Genomic DNA, 14,746 nt, shown 5'->3' with positions numbered 1-14,746 from the left:
CCTGGAAAGTTCTCCCCAAGAGACCCCTGTCCAGGCCCACACAGTCCTGCCCCTCTGGGCCCCGTGGGTCTGGGTCCCTCCAGACTGCAGCGGCTCAGGGCGGGCCTGGTGCCCAGAAGCCAGCTCTGCCCAAAGCTCGCAGTCAGAGTCGGCTCCACACCCAGAGGGAGGAGCGCTCAGGGCCCGCCTCCCTCCCCCAAGCCTCCCCGCCCAGGCCCACCCTCGTCCCCGCCCCTCACCGACTGCAGCAGGGCGTCGGCCTGGTTCAACTGCTCTTCACACAACCCGGCCTCCATCTGCAGTTTGCTCACGACACGCTGAAGACGCTCTAGTCTGCGGCCCAGAGCAGCCACGGGACCCGCGGTGAGTGGTGTCAGCCCACCAGGCTCCCCACCGCAGGGCGCAGCTCCCCTCCTGCTCCTGGCCCGCCCGCCAGCCTGCGGCCCACAGCTGAGCTGGCCCCGAGTGTGGGTTTCCCAGCCTCGGGGGAGGGGGGATTTCCTCCCCAGGCAGTGACTCACCCTCGGGGTGGCTTCCTTGCCACCGCAGGGCCCCACCCGCCCACCAGCTGCCTCGTCCACCCCAGCGCCCACCCACCTCTCAAACTCGCTGCGGAGCTGCTTCTCCCGCTCCAGAATGGCCACGTGCAGCTTGCCCCACTCCTTCTCCACGTCCAGCGGGTGGTAGCCGGGGGGCACCTTGAGCTGTCCAGCTTGCACCGCCCCCTGTGGGCAGGGGCCTAGCTCAGGCCGCGGCCAGCAGAGGCTTGGGGGTCACCCGGGCCCCCGACCCACCCGACCTGGAACAGCCCTGGTCCCAGCTCCGTGGTAAGGCCGGGCCAAGCCTGCTGGAGGGGACCCCACAGGCCCCGGGCTCCCGGGCAGCTCCGCTCCCCTCCCTCCGGGACCCCCCTCACCTCCAAGGACTGGTAGATGCCCTTGGACCGGTTCTTGTCCGCCTCCTTGGCTGGAAGCTCCGTCTCCTTAAACTTCAAGAACTGGCACCACAGGATCTGGGGACGAGAGGTGTCAGTAGCCAAACCTGGGGCCCCACAGCGGGCACAGGACCCTGGCTAGGCAGGGAAGCCCACCTCAATCTCTTCAAAGCCGGAGGGGAAGCGGCGCTCCTCGAAGCCAGCCGTGTGCGCCCGTATCCACTGCAGCAGCAGCAGCACCAGCTCCCGGTACTCCTGCCAGCGCAGCCGCAGCTCCTGGGGAGGGGGCGACGGGCCGTCAGGGGCCCGCCTACCCCCCGCCCGCCCGCCCGGGGCCTGCCGGCCGGCACTCACGTTAGCCTTCACCCCGTCCTGCACGTCGGGCACCCGGGGCATGGCGTCGTACAAGGATGAGACGTAGGTGATGATGGACTTCTCGTCGGGCTGAGGGACGTCCACGTCTGCAGGGGAGGAGGGTCAGAGGGGCCCCGGCGAGAGGCAGGGGAGGAGAGAGTGAGGCAGGGGCCGCGGCACGTACCCTCAGGGTCCAGGAGCCTTGTCACCCCCAGGTCCCGCTCCGCCACGGAGAAGGCCTGGTCCAGGTTCTCCAGGTTGGTCTGACGATACACCTTGTTCATGTCGATGAGCGTAGGCCTGTGGGCAAAGGGGCGGGTGGGGCAGGCAGGCGGGAACACAGGAGCAGCCAGGCCCACCGGGCAGGTCAGCGCACAGACACGCCCCCCACAGGCCCCCCAGAGACACAGAACCCCCAGCACACCCTCGTCCTGAAAAACACCCCCACCCCACTAGCATCCAGTCCCGCCCACCCAGGCAGCCCACCTGCAAGTGCTGCGCACATTGGGCCCTGCCCCCAGGAGCTCAAGGGGCCTATGGTGGGCACAGGCACAGGGTGGGGTGCCGGTCAGCCTGGGCCCTCCGCAGGGCCGACCCCACACAGGCCCCTTCTGGGGTGTCCACGTGGGGCCAGCGCTCACAGCTGTGAAAACCAGCAGCCTGCTGTCCTCTGGCCTCGAGGAAGCCAGCACGGCCTCAGGAAGGGCCCAGGAGGAGGCGGGAAGGGCGTGCGTAGGGCTGGGCCTACTCGCCTGCACCCTCCCAGGGAGGCGGGCTGGCGCTGGTGCGCCCGTCCCCGTGGGCGGCAGGTGCCTCTTGCCATAGTCTTCACCCCCACTCGTTTGAAGTTGCCCAGCTGAGGGGCTGCAGGGACGCCCCCGACCCACAGTGCCCTCCCTGCCCCGGGCCGCGTACTTGTGCCGGTGGATAATGGCGTTGAAGAGGCGGCCATCTCGCCAGCTGGTGGTGAAGTTGTCACAGCGCAGGCCCTGGCAGCCCTCTACCATGCGCTGGGACCACAGCAGCAGCTTCTCCTTGGCTGTCATGTCCTCCGACTGCCCGCTCACCTGGATGTCTGAGATCTGCCCCACACAGCGGGCGGGAGACGGGAGCTCAGCCACGGCCAGCGACCTGCCCGGCGCCCAGTCAAGGTGCACGGGAGCTGCCAGGCCAGCTGAGGCAGGCTGGGGCCGCAGGGACCCGCCACACCTCAGTGTCACAAGCCGAGGCCACTCTAGGCGGCAGCTGCCACAGAATGTCAGGCCCCCAGCCCCTGCCATTGCCATATGGTGGGTGCCCTGGGCTCCCTCCTCCTGGGGCACACCCTGCACCCCGCAAGGCAGGGATGGATCAGTTGGTGGATGGTGGGTGCATGGAGCTCACCCAAAAGTCCCAGGCCTAGAAAAGGCTGTCACGAGGGGCAGGGGGTGGGGCAGGGGGCGGGGCAGGGCCTCCCTGGCTGCAGGCCAGGGTTAGGTCCCGGGGACTGAGCATGCGAGGCCACAGCACCGGGCCAGGCCCTGCACTCGGTCCAATGCTTCAGGCCTGGGTCTGCCAGCCTGTCTGCTCCCCCGCCTGCCTGGCCCTAGTTATCTGTCTGTCGGCCTGCCCGCCTGTGTGACTCAGCTGCTGTGCCAGCCAGGCTCTGCCTGCCCAGCTCTCAGATTTGCAGCTTCCTGTGCGGCCGGGCAGGCAGTGGGTGAGTCAGCCCGTGCAGCGGGTGCTTCTCTAGAACCTTCCCTGGGGCAGGAGGCCACACCAAGAGTAGAGAATGCATTCCTCTGCAGGGAGGCTCTGCGGGGCCTGCCCAGTCAGGGCCAGAGGGCACGGGATAGGCAGGCCTTGGAGAGAGGCCTGGGCCTTCAGGCCACGGAGCTAGCACAGGGCTAGCACAGGGCGGTGGCACGGGCTGGCAGGAAGGCTCCAAGTGCCAGGATGCTGAGGGCCCAGCTCCCAGGCCGCACAACTAGCCGGGTGCCAGGCCAGCCCCAGAGACTCCAGGGGCGGCAGAGGGTCAGTGGGCGGCCACGCTACCTGGAAGTGCAGGATGATGGTCCAGATCAGGCCGAGGGTCAGCTTGGGGTTGCCATCGGCAATATCATCGTTCCTGATGTTCACCAGCTTCACCTACGAGCAAGCTGCCCTCAGTCATGCCCCCGAGACGGCCGGAAAAGGGGGCCGGGGCCTGCGGCCAGGTGGGCAGCATTACCTGGCGGTGCCGGAGATAGTCCAGGGCGATCTGAACGTTCTGCAGCTTGTGGAAGCGCATCCTGCCCTTCTCCCGCGGCTGGGAGGGGAAGCGGGGCCGGTCAGCGGCCCCAGACCCCGGTCACAGCCCGTCCTGTGGCTGCGGCGTCTGCCCACCCTCAGAACCCCCAAGGCATCTACAGTGAGGGTCTTCCCCAGTGGGGCAGCAGCCCTTCCCTGACCCGGGTCCACCCGCCCCAGCTGGGAAGGGGGGGCCGCTGGCCCAGGGGCCAGGCCCAGCAGGGACCAGGCTGCGGGAAGGAAGGAGGGGGAGGGGAGGAGACAATAGCCAGGAAGCCACGGGTGGAGGGCAGTGGCTTTGGGGGAGGGGTCCTCCTGCCCGGTGGTGGCAGCCCCGGCGGGTCTCAGGCCCGGCCCCAGGCAGTGCGGCAGGCAGGATGGCAGGCAGCTGGATGCAGGGCCATTTGCCAGCCCAAGTGCCATCGGCCCCGGCTGAGCTGGGCTCCTGGTCTCAGGGAGCCCACGTGCCGCCGTGGCCAGCGGGCACAACCACTCACCAGGCGCGAGCTCCTGATTACGTCCCGCTCTCTTGGCTGCCCGGCCAGAGCAGGGCAAAGGGTAAAGGGCAGAGGTCAAAGTTCAGAGTCCAAGCAGCAGAGAAACCAAAGCAGAGCAGAGCGTGAGGTTACGGTGTCAAGGCTCCGGCACGGAGGACAGCAGGGCTGTGCGCCGCGGCACAGGGGTGGGGCCGCTCCCGGGCCCGGCCCGACACTCCGGACCAGGAGGCGCAGTGGGGGGCGAGGCCAGGCTGGACACGGAGAGGGCACGGGGAAAGACCCCAGGAGGGAACGCAGGCGGGGCCTCGGAGGGGGCAGGCGGGAGGGCGCACGTACCAGGCTGTCCCCTGAGAGCACCTCCAGGAGGGAGATGAGGTTGTGGCCATCACGGAGGTCTTCATACAGGTCACTGATGTGCCTCTGTGCCTGCAGGAACAGAGGGCTGGGCTGGCCGCAGGTCCCCAGAACCACCAACAGGCCCAGAGGGCATGAGGCAGAGGCCCACAGAAGACACCCACCCCCGAGGAGGCACCTACCTCTGCCCTCCAGTGCTACACAGAGAGACCAGGAGAGGCGAAGAGGAGGAGGAGGAGGAGGAGGAGGAGGAGGAGGAGATGGGAGGCAGGAGCGAGCGAGGGGAGGAAGCAGAGAGAAAAGGACAGGTTTCAGAAGTGGGAGGTGAGTTCCCAGGGCGGAGAGGGTTGGCCCCGAGCGGCTGGGTGGCAGGAGGGGCGCGGGCCCTTGTTCAGGCTGGAGGGCCAGGGGCGCGCTCCTTCACCCCCACCTGCAGTCTCCTCAGCCCCTGCGACCACGCGCACGCAAACGCAGGCACTCCTGCACACACACCCACGTGTGCGCAAGCCACCAACCTTGATGAGGTGCTTGTTGACCCACTTGGTGAAGGTTTTCTTCTGCACACGGTCCCGCTCATCTGGGAGAGACAAGGCCAGGTTACCTGGGGCCTGGGAGAAGCCCTGCGAGCCCCCAGGAGGTGACCACCATGCAGATACAGTGGCTGGCGCCTGAAGAGGGCCTCAGCCTCACAAGGCGACCCAGCCTCCCCGCCCCTGCCCAATGACGCCCTCCTCAGCCCTGGACAGGAGGGGAGGGGCCAGGCACACGGTGCCCACTGCTGGATCTCCCTACTGTCTCCCCCTGAAGCTGGGAGGGTCTGGAGCCGCAACACACAGGTCCCGGCCTGCCCCTCCCCCCCACAGGCTGCCTCCCAGGGCCCCGGGCTGGGCAGGGATGCGGCGAGGGGGAAGCTCTGTCCTCCCCACGGGGCAGTGGGCCTTTCCCAGGACACAGAGAGCTGTCCCCCCACACACTGCCCGACACCCGAGGCCCACAGGCCACTGCCGGCCTCTCTGTGCTAGGCGCGGGTGGCTGCCCCCCCCCGCCCCCGACCCCGGCAGCTCTGCACCCGGGCCAGAACACAGCACGCTCCCCGTGGCGCCAGCCACCTGTCTCAGAGTCTGTCCCCCAAATTCAGGCCCTCAGAGTCTGGGCCCCACCCCACCCAGTGCCACGTTTCCCACGGCAGGAACTGGGCCCTTCCTGCCCCACGCCTGCCCTGCCGAGCGAGGAGTGCCCGCTACCTTTCTTGCCCTCTGAAGCCCTGAGCACAGCCAGGTAGAGGTTGTCCTCCGAGCTGGTTCTCTTGTGATCCAGGCCCTTGGGCTCGGGCACTCGGAGCCGGTTCTGAGACATGATGCCGCGCCCACCCCTTCGGCGCTCTGTCCCTCAGTCCCCAGGTGCTGTGCACAGGCGGCGGCACACAGCGGCGAAGGCGAAGGCGCTCGCTCAGTGGCTCAGCTCAGCTCAGCTCGGAGCGCAGTCGGTGAGGCCGCTCCCTGCCCGCAGTACTCCCCAGCTGCTGTCCCCGCCCCCGGAGCCCCACCCCGCCCTGCACACCCCCCAGAGAGGGAGTGTCCCTGCGGGAAGGAGGAAGGCGGCCCCTCCCCCATGGCCACACCCACAGCCCGACAGAAACAGGAAACCCTGGGGTTTCCTCACCCACCCTGCCTGCTGCAGCCCCTGGCGGGACCCGGGGGTACAAGGGGACCTGGCACCTCGCCGGGATCATAGGGAACCACACGCCTTCCTCATGGCCACTCTAAAGGAGGGCCCCCCACAGGGAGGGTACCTGAGTGTGGCTGGGCCCAGGGAGCCCACGGGTCACACCTCTTGGGCAAGCACCGGCTCAGGGCTGCCGAGCCCAGGGCTACCCCCATGCCTGCCCACACTACCTGCTGGAGGGGCTCTAAGGAGGGACCCCCAAGCTGAGTGACACCTGGCTTGGGGGGGCCAAGTGCCCGTGCCTTCCTTGCAGCCCCCCTAAATCATCCCTTCTCATAGACCTACGTGCCCTCTGTGGGGTGGGAGCTAGGCTCCACTGTGCCCCTGGCTCCAGGGCCACTATGGTCCAGTGCCAGGTGGGCCCTTCCCGAGCTGCCCACCAGGCACGTCCTGGAGCAGTGCCCCATCTGAAGGCAGAGTACACAGCAGGGCGGGAGGGGGCACATAGCCGAGCGCTGACTCACCGGGCCGGACTGCCCAGCCCTGAGCCACAGGAACTCTGCCCCACGGTCGGCGGGGGGAGGGGGGGCCTGGGGCCAGAGGGGAGCACGGGGCGGGGGGCGGCAGCCAGTGAGTCAGGGATGGGGAGGGGACCCCCCCCCCCGCACGGTGACTCACAGGAAAGGAAGCTGCACCTGGGGGCAGTGGGGGCAGGACGGGTGGGGGGCAGTTTGCAGTTGGGCGGGGTGCACAGATAGCAGCTATTTGGGCTGTAAAGGTGGGAGGACAAAGGGCACGGGGGTGCCACCTGAGCCTGCTTCCTCTGGTCTCGCACACAGCTGCCCCTGGAAGCGTGGGGACTGCCCAGGCTGCCCGACCACCTCAGGAAAGAATGCACCGCCCCGACCACAGAATTTTCCAGTCAGATGTGATGCGATCCAGCTGTCAGCGCTGCCCCCCCATGCCCACAGCACCTCCAGCCTCGGCTCCAGGGAAAGCTCACCCCACCCCGCCCCCGCTTGCCCTTCTGTAACCACGGGAGGGCGCCCAAACCCCATGGGGTAGGGGGTGCCCAAGCCAGGTGGAGCTGCTTACACACCACCCCCGGCCCTAGGGGCACAGCCAGACTTCCGGGGCTCTGCCGAATGTCACATCCCTCCCCACCTTGGAGAGGCCCCTCAGGCCCCAAGCCCAGACTCTGAATCTGCTCTACACGCCCCGCAGCCTTCTGTGCAGGGCCTGGAGAGGCCACGCAGACATCAGCTCTTCACCCTCCAGAGGCGCTCCAGAATCCCAAATCTGACCCCACGCTGGCCAGCGCTCCCAGGACAGGGTCACCGAGAACGTCTCACACCCACTGCCCCTCCCCAGGTTTGGATCCTGCAGAAACGCCTTCTTCAGAGAGCCGCTTGTCCTAGCCCAACTTCAAAAAGCCTGTACTGAGTACCTGCTGTATGCAGGCTCGGGGCTAGCCCAGCAGTAACAGGGAGGTGGGTCTCTGCCTGCAGGGGTAGGGGTGTCATTCTGGGGAGGGGCACACACACGAGGCCCCTGGGAATGAGTCAGGAGCTGGAGCAGGGAATCCAGGACAAGCAGGACCCACAGGACTTGGTGAGCCCCCAGCCCAGGCCCCAGCCCCAGCTCCTTCTCCAGATTTCTCTCTGCCACCAAGGGGCCTCCAAGGATGCTGTCTCACCGTCTGGGATGGGGTTCCACCTCCTCCTCCCAAGCCTGGCTCCAGTGCCCGGCCCCCCTGGACGCCCTCCTGCCCTGAGCTCCCCCCAGGGTCTCAGAGCTTGTCCTCTCCCCCCTCCACAGCCCCTCCCTCCAGCCCTGCCTGCTAGCCCCTCGCCCCTAGCTGTAGATGCTTCCTCCCCTGTCCATCTTATTCGGGCCCTCAAACCCAGAGACAACCCCTCCCAGGCCGGCCCTGCCCCTCCTGACTCCCCACAGGCCAGGCTGCAGCACATCTCAGCCGGCCCTCCACAGGACATTCCCCAGCACTGGTGCGCCTGCACATCTGCCTGACCCCTGTCCTGTCCACCAGCCCAGCGTCCCCTAGAGCTGCCCATGGCCTCTGAAGAGTATCGATGCCTCCTTCTACAGATATGGAAACTAAGGCTGGAAGCCCCCACGACTAGCGAAGCCGTTCCTGGGACAGGAAGCTTGCAGACGGAGAAGGGTACCTCGGCCTAGGAGAGGCGGGAGGCAGAGGGCCTGCAGCCCCGCCCCCAGCTCCTCCCTCTCCCCTCACGCGCCCCACTGCCAACTGCCTGGTGCCCAGAAGCCGAGGCCCAGGCCCAAGCCGCCCCGCCCACCTCCCCCTCCCCCTTCTCCAGAGGGAACAAAGGGGCAGAGGGGACCTCACTCCGCCTTCCTCCCCAGGTGTTTCCGGAACTGAGCCTGCGGGTGGGGCTGCACTTGGGCTGGGCAGCACCCAGTGGAGATGACAAAGAGACAGAGGCAGGTGCCCCCCCTGCACCACCACCCTCCAGCCGCACGCACCCACCTACGCAGCACAGCTGCCCGTAGAGGTAGCCCCTGCGGGCCTGCTCGCAGCCCCCATCCAGCCAGCACGGCCGTTCCAGCACAACCTCCTTCTGCGCGGCAAGAGCGACTCCCGCCCCCTGTGTGCCGGGCGCAGCCATGAGCTTGGGCGCCCTGGGGACAGCAAACAGGACAGTACAGCGTCTGCTTCCCAGCCCACCCGTGAGGCCGGGGCCGCCAGCTCTTCTCTCCACACCCTCCCCCGCCGCGGCGGCGGGCCAGACGCTGAGAATCTGCCCCTGGCGGGCGCCCCGCCCAATGTGAGCCTGGAAGCCGCGCCCCTACGTGGAGGGAGAGGACCCGGCTAGGCCTGGGGGACTGGGGGCAGGGGGAGGCTGCCCTCGAGGACAAAGAGGCCTGGGAACTCCCTAAGATAACTGTTCCCGGGATGACGCTCCCTGCAGGATTCGAGGGAGAGGCTGGGGGCAGTGCGAGGAGCAGGGAGCTGAGAACAGCTGAGAACACAGAAGGAGCACCGCAGCCTCGAGGGGCACCGAGGGCAGCAGGGACCGGGAGCGGCCAGGACAGCGGCCGGAGGGGAGCCCCTTCCCCACGTGGGGACGGTGCACAGAAGCAGGCTGAGGGAGGGGGGGCCAAACCACAGCAAGGAAGTCCTGGCCCGAGTGTTCGTTTTATTGACCGTCCCTGCAGCTGAGTCACCAGCTGCTCCCCAGCCCCCAAAGCCACGCCTAGAAGCCCCATCCGGACTCAGACCTAGGGCCCAGCGGGCCCAGCACCCTTGCCAGGGGCCAGCCCTGGCCACCCCACTGAGGGCAAGCCTCCACACTCCAGGCTGTGCCCAGTGCAGACCGGCAGGCCCCCGCTGGGGCAGTCCCTCTGGCCAGAACCCCAGTCCCCATGCCCCCGCCCCCCAGCTCATTCACTTGAGTGGAGGCCCCACCCTCCTGGGCTGCACGCAGCTGCTGCCAAGGGCTACAGCCCAGAGCGGGTGACCTGGAGCAGGGGGAGGGCAGAGCACAGCCAGGCTGCCGGTCCCAGGCGTTCCTAGGCCCCGGCCAAGGGCGCTCAGGCACCTGCCTCACCTCCGTGCAAGGGCAGGGAGGCTCTGCCCAGGCCCAACCCCACCTCAGTCCTGGGCGGGAGCTCTCCCAAGACCTGCCCCAGGACACCCGACCTGCACCTGCCAGCTGCGGTTTCACCTGTGCTCACCCTGTCCCTGACTGCTAGGGAGGGGCCTCCCTTCCGGACTGGACGCTCCTGCACTGCCCCTGCCGCCCACTCCCCACCTGTCCAGAGCCCCCCTCGCCCAGCAGGGGGCTCCAAGCTAATGAAGCCACAGAGCCCCGGCCCTGCCCAGAGAAGCAGGGTAGGAGGCGGAGGCGACACCGCTTCTGACCACGTGCCGGTGCTGCTTCCCCCGGGACGGAAGGGGAGGGCGTAGGGAAACGCAGGGGCGGGAGGGAGGCGGCCCCTTGCCTGCCCCGCCCTCAGCCCCCTGACGGGGTGGCGGCTGGTGACTGCAGCCCGGGCAGTAGCCACCAGCGGCCTTACCTTGCTCATCCTGCACCCGCCGGCGCCCCCTGTGCCAGTGCCACACAGCGGCCAGGGTGACAACGTGGCCCACAACCACCAGGGAAGGGAACAGGCTGCCCGAGGGCTCCATGGCTCTGGAGAGCAGAGCAGGCGGAATCGCCCTTCGGAAGGACTGCTCGAGGCCGGGCAGCCCCCTCCCTTCCCCGAGCGGAGAGGACGGCGGGGGGTGCCCCGGGACCAGGGACCGCCCCCTGCAGGACCGCCCTACCGCCGGCCGCCTGGCGCCCAGAGACTAGCCCCGGCGCTGCTGCTGCTCCTGCTGCTGCTGCACCAACTGTGCTGCCGCCAGCCCCCTCCCTCCCCCTCCCGCCAGCCCCCTCCCTCCCCCTCCCGCCAGCCCCCCTCCCGCCCCCCTCCCCCTCCCTCCCCCTCCCGGCCGCTCCGCGCTCCCCACCCTCCCACGGCGGCGCCGGCTCAGCTGTCCCAGCGCAGCTATCACGTAGTCACGCTCAAGGTTAGCGGGAGCCTTAACCCCTGCCCACCCTCGGCCACACCCGCCAGGAGGAGGGGCCTGCGGGGAAGCCAGGCCGAGCGGCAGCCCCCCCCAGCCTGGGCCCTGCGCGGCCTCAGTGCAGTCCTGCCCCCACCCCCACCGGGCGGGCGACCGTGGTGCCCGAGTACCCCACTCTGCCTCCGAGGGTACCCTCTGGTGGCAGCTGCCAGCGCCCCAGCCCTCGCTGGCCTCCCAGGCTGGCAGCTGACCCAACCACCCTCAAAGACAAGCGGCCAGAGCCCCGACGCCCCTACCCCACCACAGGGCAACAGACAGGGCGTGGGGGAGGGGCCCAGGTGCCGGCCTGGAGAGCAGACCGTGCACAGAGGTAAGGACAGAGCCTCCCACCCGCGGCCCCAGCCGGGCTTTCAAAGGCTGCCCCACCTACCCGGCACAATCTTCATTGGGGACAGCGGCGGGAGCCCACGGGTCCGACAGGGAGTGGGTGCGGGGTGTGGGGAGGGTCACAGGCCCCTCGGAGGCAGCAGTGAGCCCGGCAGTGGCGGTGGTGCCGCTGACAGCAGCAGTGCCTGTGTCCGTGGGGGAGGGGAGGGGTGGGCAGGGGGCCCGGGGGGATATAAATATCCAAGGAGGGCCAGCGAGGCCCGTCATGTGTCCAGACTTAGAACATGACGTGCAGAGCGAGGGCACCTGGGCCCAGAGCCTCGCTGGAGCCCAGGCTGACTGCGCGGCGCCACCCGACGCTCCCCCCAGGCTCCCACGGGCGATTCTAATAATAAGAAGCCTCCTGGAACAGGCCGAGCACTGGCACGTGGGCCTTGGGGGCTCTCGTCCCCCTTGAATGGGGCACAGCCCCGCCCTGCCGGCCTCGTGGGGTAGGGACAGCAGTGGGGGAGCACTGGGAAAGGCCACACAGGCAAGGGCTCCCCCCACCCCCCTGCACAAGTCACAGGACGCAACACCTGGCCCAGAGGGACGGGACGGCCTCCCCAAGGTGACATCTCAGGCCAAATCAGGCTGGGCCACGTGAGCGCCCGCCCCCCAGCTCGGGCCGTGCCTCCCCACCCCAGGACAGTCCCAGTGTCTACGCTGACCCCACCCAGACCCCAGCAGCGGTGGGTCTGCAGAACGCTTGGGGCTGAGGTACCGGCCCACATCACATCCTGGACTGACCCAGGCCTCAGCGCGCTCAGGAAACAGGACGTGGGGGTCACGGTCCTTCCCCTCTCCTCCCAGCAGCCTGGACCCCTCAGGCCCGAGGAGACAGAGCACTGGGGTTTGTACCCCATTTTGTAGCGCTCCCCCTGTGTCCAGCACCATTCTATTCCAATCCTCAGAGAAAGCTACGGAGTAAGCCCGGTGTATTACTGCATCGTACAGATGAGGAAACCGAGGCACAGAAAGGGTGAGGGGCTCACCCTCGGTCACACAAGGCTGTGATGTCAGCCCCGGCGGTCTGCCTGGAGTGCGTGGTCAGCCTGCAGCAAAGCACAGCAAACCACACTTGGCCTCTGGCCGCCGGGGTAGGGGCCCCCTGGTCCACGTGGGGAGGCCAGGGGCAACGAGAAGAGGGCCGGAGGGGTGAAGGGGTGGAGGGCCAGGCCACCCAAGCCTCCTGCCCATCAACCCCGTGCTTCCGAAACTCACTTCTGAAGGAAACTGGCCTGCAGCGGCCAGCTCTGGAGGCTGGGACTGGGACTGAGCTTCTCAGAGGAGTCAACGGCCGGGGGAGAACCAGCTCCCAGAGGCAAGGGTGTCCCTCCCTCGAGGGTGGCAGGCAGCACCCCCCGCCCCCCCAGGGACCTGGGGCAGGACCTGCAGCTCCCAGAGCCTCCATCCCACACCACACACCCCCGGGCACCTCTGAGAGGGAGCCGTGCTCATCCCCGAGTCCCGAGTCCCAAGTCCCCGAGTCCCAAGTCCCGAGTCCTGCCCCTCCAAGGGCCCAAGCCCCAGGCTGGAGGGGAGAGGCCTGCAGCCGCCGCCCAGCCCTGCCCTACCTTGGCCCAGCTGAATCAGCTCGTCCATGCTGTACCTGTCCATGGCTGCCACCACGGGCCAGGCCGCTCCAAGAGCCGGCAGACAGGAAAGGAAGGGAAGGCAGGAAGGAGGGAAAGGATGGGAGGCGGAGGGCAGGCTCGCTGGAGCCCTGGCCTCCCCACCCAGCCCTGGGAGCCGTGGCTCCTCCTCACGGCCACCCCTTAGTCAGCAAGCCCAGGAGAGCCGAAGCCCAGCGGATCAACAGGTCGGACCAGCCTGCCTGCAATCCCTGAGCCCTCAGGCAGGGCCGGAGGGGCCACCGGTCTCCCTCCTGTGCCTGCCCGGCCCACCCCGCAGCCTCCCCCTTGCTGCACAGGCCCCACCAGCCTGCACCTCCCCGGCCCCTCCTGGACCCTCCCCGCCATGTCCCCCATGACCAGCTCAGGCGCAGCCACGGCAGCCTCCAGCCCTGACAAAGGTGACACCTCTTCCCCGAGTCCCAGCCTCTGCGCTCCTCCCCGGGCGCTGGCCTGCCCAGCCACCGCAGGACCCAGTAAAAGACAAATCTAATCCTGCTGTACCCTGCTTAGAAAACCTGCCAGAGTTCTGCAGATTTCTCCGAAGACAGCCCAGACACAAAGCTGGAGACTCACGGAGGGCTGGCTGGGGCACCACGCGCCGTGAAAAGGAGCATGGCAGCTCTGGGCGCTGACTCTGTGTCCCCTGCGTGGGGGACAAGCCGCGTGGGAAAGCCAGGTGCACAGCGGGGTCAGAAGAAGCAAGACCCCGAAGGCCACCTGCGTCTGCCGTGTAAGATGCTGTTGGAGCACAGGTGCTGAGGGCGTTCAGATGGTACCTGTTCTCTACAGAAGTTTCAGTTCACTCTGAATTTTAAGCCACGCCGAGCATTACCACTTGAAACATAAACGAAATTCATATATAAAAATCCATTCCACGAGTTTTCTATCACACAAAGTAACCCCAAATTCCTCGCCCTCCCGCCACCTGGTCTCCCTCTGTCCCTCCTTCCGCCAGGCGGCTCTTGGCCAAGCGTGGTCCTCATCAGCCAGGGCTCAGCTCAGGGCAACTCCACACAGGGGCCCTCCCTGCTAGCTCTTCATCCAGCCCATCCCCAGCCGCTGGGGGCTCCCAGCCCGGGACTCGGCCTGGGTCTGGGTCTGGCTGGTAAGTGGCTGAACAAGCGAGTGGACACCTTCCCACTCGGACGAGCAGACCAGCAGGGCGCGGGTGGGCGGGTGGCCTCAGGGTGGGGACCGTGGCGCGGCAGGCACAGCTGACTGCCCCGCGGCATCCGTCACTCCCCAGCCGGGGCTGGACGTGCACACGCAGCCCACCTGACCAAGGCCACTCTGGTGAGCAGGGCGGCTGGCCCCAGGGGCTGTTGACCTGGTCCTTCTGCAAGCTGACTGGAGGGCGAGGCTGTGAGGAAGGAAGGCGGCCGTGTGGCTCATCACTTGATAATTTTTAAAACTCTGGGAAGTGGATGGTTCTAAATGTCATCAGAACCTTCCTAGCCGGAGTGTGGAGCATCAGAACCCCTGCAGACCAGGAGGTAGCCCCGTGCCACACCCAGCACCCAAGGCGCCCTAGGCGTCCTCCTGTACCCAGGGTGGCACTCAGATCCCATGCTAGGCCTGAGGGACCAAGGGGAAGGGGAGCCCACACCCGCCGGCCCTGACTCAGCCTGGAGCTGGAGCTCATTTCCTGTTGGAAACTCTGAGCTGCCACCGGCGACTGCGGCCCGGAAGGGAAGACTGAGTCACCTCCGTCAGGGCTGGGGGGTCCCCCCACCCCCCCACCCCCACTCTGCCCACTGCAGCCACACCCAGCCCCCCCTCCTGGCCCACGGCCAACTGCCCGCCCAGCCACCCAGCCCAGCCCAGCCAGGCCACAGACAGGGAAGGAAGGAGCGAAGGGGAGGGAGGGGCTTGCGCTCACCACACCCCCGACCCAGGAAGGGGGAGAAGGCTTGTCCACCAGCCACTGAGCAGGGTAGGGGCAGCAGCGAGGCGAAGGTTGGGGGAGAAGGCCCAGGCTGAGAGCCGGCCACCGGGTGCTTGGTCACAGCTGACCAAGTACCCAGCGAAGCACTACTGTCTCTTTGTGGGTGTCACTGTC

General features: G+C 67.9%; 1 protein-coding gene and 1 long non-coding RNA gene across 27 annotated transcripts in view; one reads left to right on the top strand and one right to left on the bottom strand.

The window, feature by feature from the left end:
- PLEC (plectin) overlaps nucleotides 1-14,746 on the bottom strand; it is a 58,010-nt gene that overhangs the window by 18,704 nt on the left and 24,560 nt on the right. For 4 of the 25 annotated variants that reach the window (XM_059902105.1, XM_059902115.1, XM_059902120.1 and 1 more), the window contains exons 2-14: nucleotides 4,923-4,984; nucleotides 4,590-4,604; nucleotides 4,390-4,479; nucleotides 4,054-4,089; nucleotides 3,498-3,575; nucleotides 3,323-3,415; nucleotides 2,204-2,370; nucleotides 1,473-1,588; nucleotides 1,289-1,395; nucleotides 1,091-1,210; nucleotides 917-1,012; nucleotides 598-725; nucleotides 240-333 (exon numbers count right to left, since the gene is read on the bottom strand). In XM_059902105.1, coding sequence (XP_059758088.1) covers nucleotides 240-333; nucleotides 598-725; nucleotides 917-1,012; nucleotides 1,091-1,210; nucleotides 1,289-1,395; nucleotides 1,473-1,588; nucleotides 2,204-2,370; nucleotides 3,323-3,415; nucleotides 3,498-3,575; nucleotides 4,054-4,089; nucleotides 4,390-4,479; nucleotides 4,590-4,604; nucleotides 4,923-4,984 — 1,202 coding nt within the window. Of the gene's footprint in view, nucleotides 1-239; nucleotides 334-597; nucleotides 726-916; nucleotides 1,013-1,090; nucleotides 1,211-1,288; nucleotides 1,396-1,472; nucleotides 1,589-2,203; nucleotides 2,371-3,322; nucleotides 3,416-3,497; nucleotides 3,576-4,053; nucleotides 4,090-4,389; nucleotides 4,480-4,589; nucleotides 4,605-4,922; nucleotides 4,985-5,651; nucleotides 5,857-8,581; nucleotides 8,881-10,131; nucleotides 10,429-11,054; nucleotides 11,227-14,746 lie in introns of those variants that run through there. The other 21 variants (XM_059902106.1, XM_059902117.1, XM_059902122.1 and 18 more) reach the window with 16 other exon arrangements.
- On the top strand, nucleotides 8,176-13,557 carry LOC132351975 (uncharacterized). 2 transcript variants are annotated; one of them, XR_009498554.1, is made up of 3 exons: nucleotides 8,176-8,254; nucleotides 8,458-8,879; nucleotides 9,024-13,557. It is a non-coding gene; the product is annotated as an uncharacterized LOC132351975 (long non-coding RNA). The 2 variants fall into 2 exon arrangements; XR_009498553.1 differs by having other exon boundaries at nucleotides 8,458-13,557.

This window comes from Balaenoptera ricei, chromosome 17, assembly GCF_028023285.1.
Source record: "Balaenoptera ricei isolate mBalRic1 chromosome 17, mBalRic1.hap2, whole genome shotgun sequence".
In the NCBI taxonomy this organism is placed as follows: Eukaryota; Metazoa; Chordata; class Mammalia; order Artiodactyla; family Balaenopteridae; genus Balaenoptera; species Balaenoptera ricei.
The sequence above is the reverse complement of the archived record's forward strand: the minus strand, read 5'-3'. Positions and strand labels throughout refer to the sequence as shown.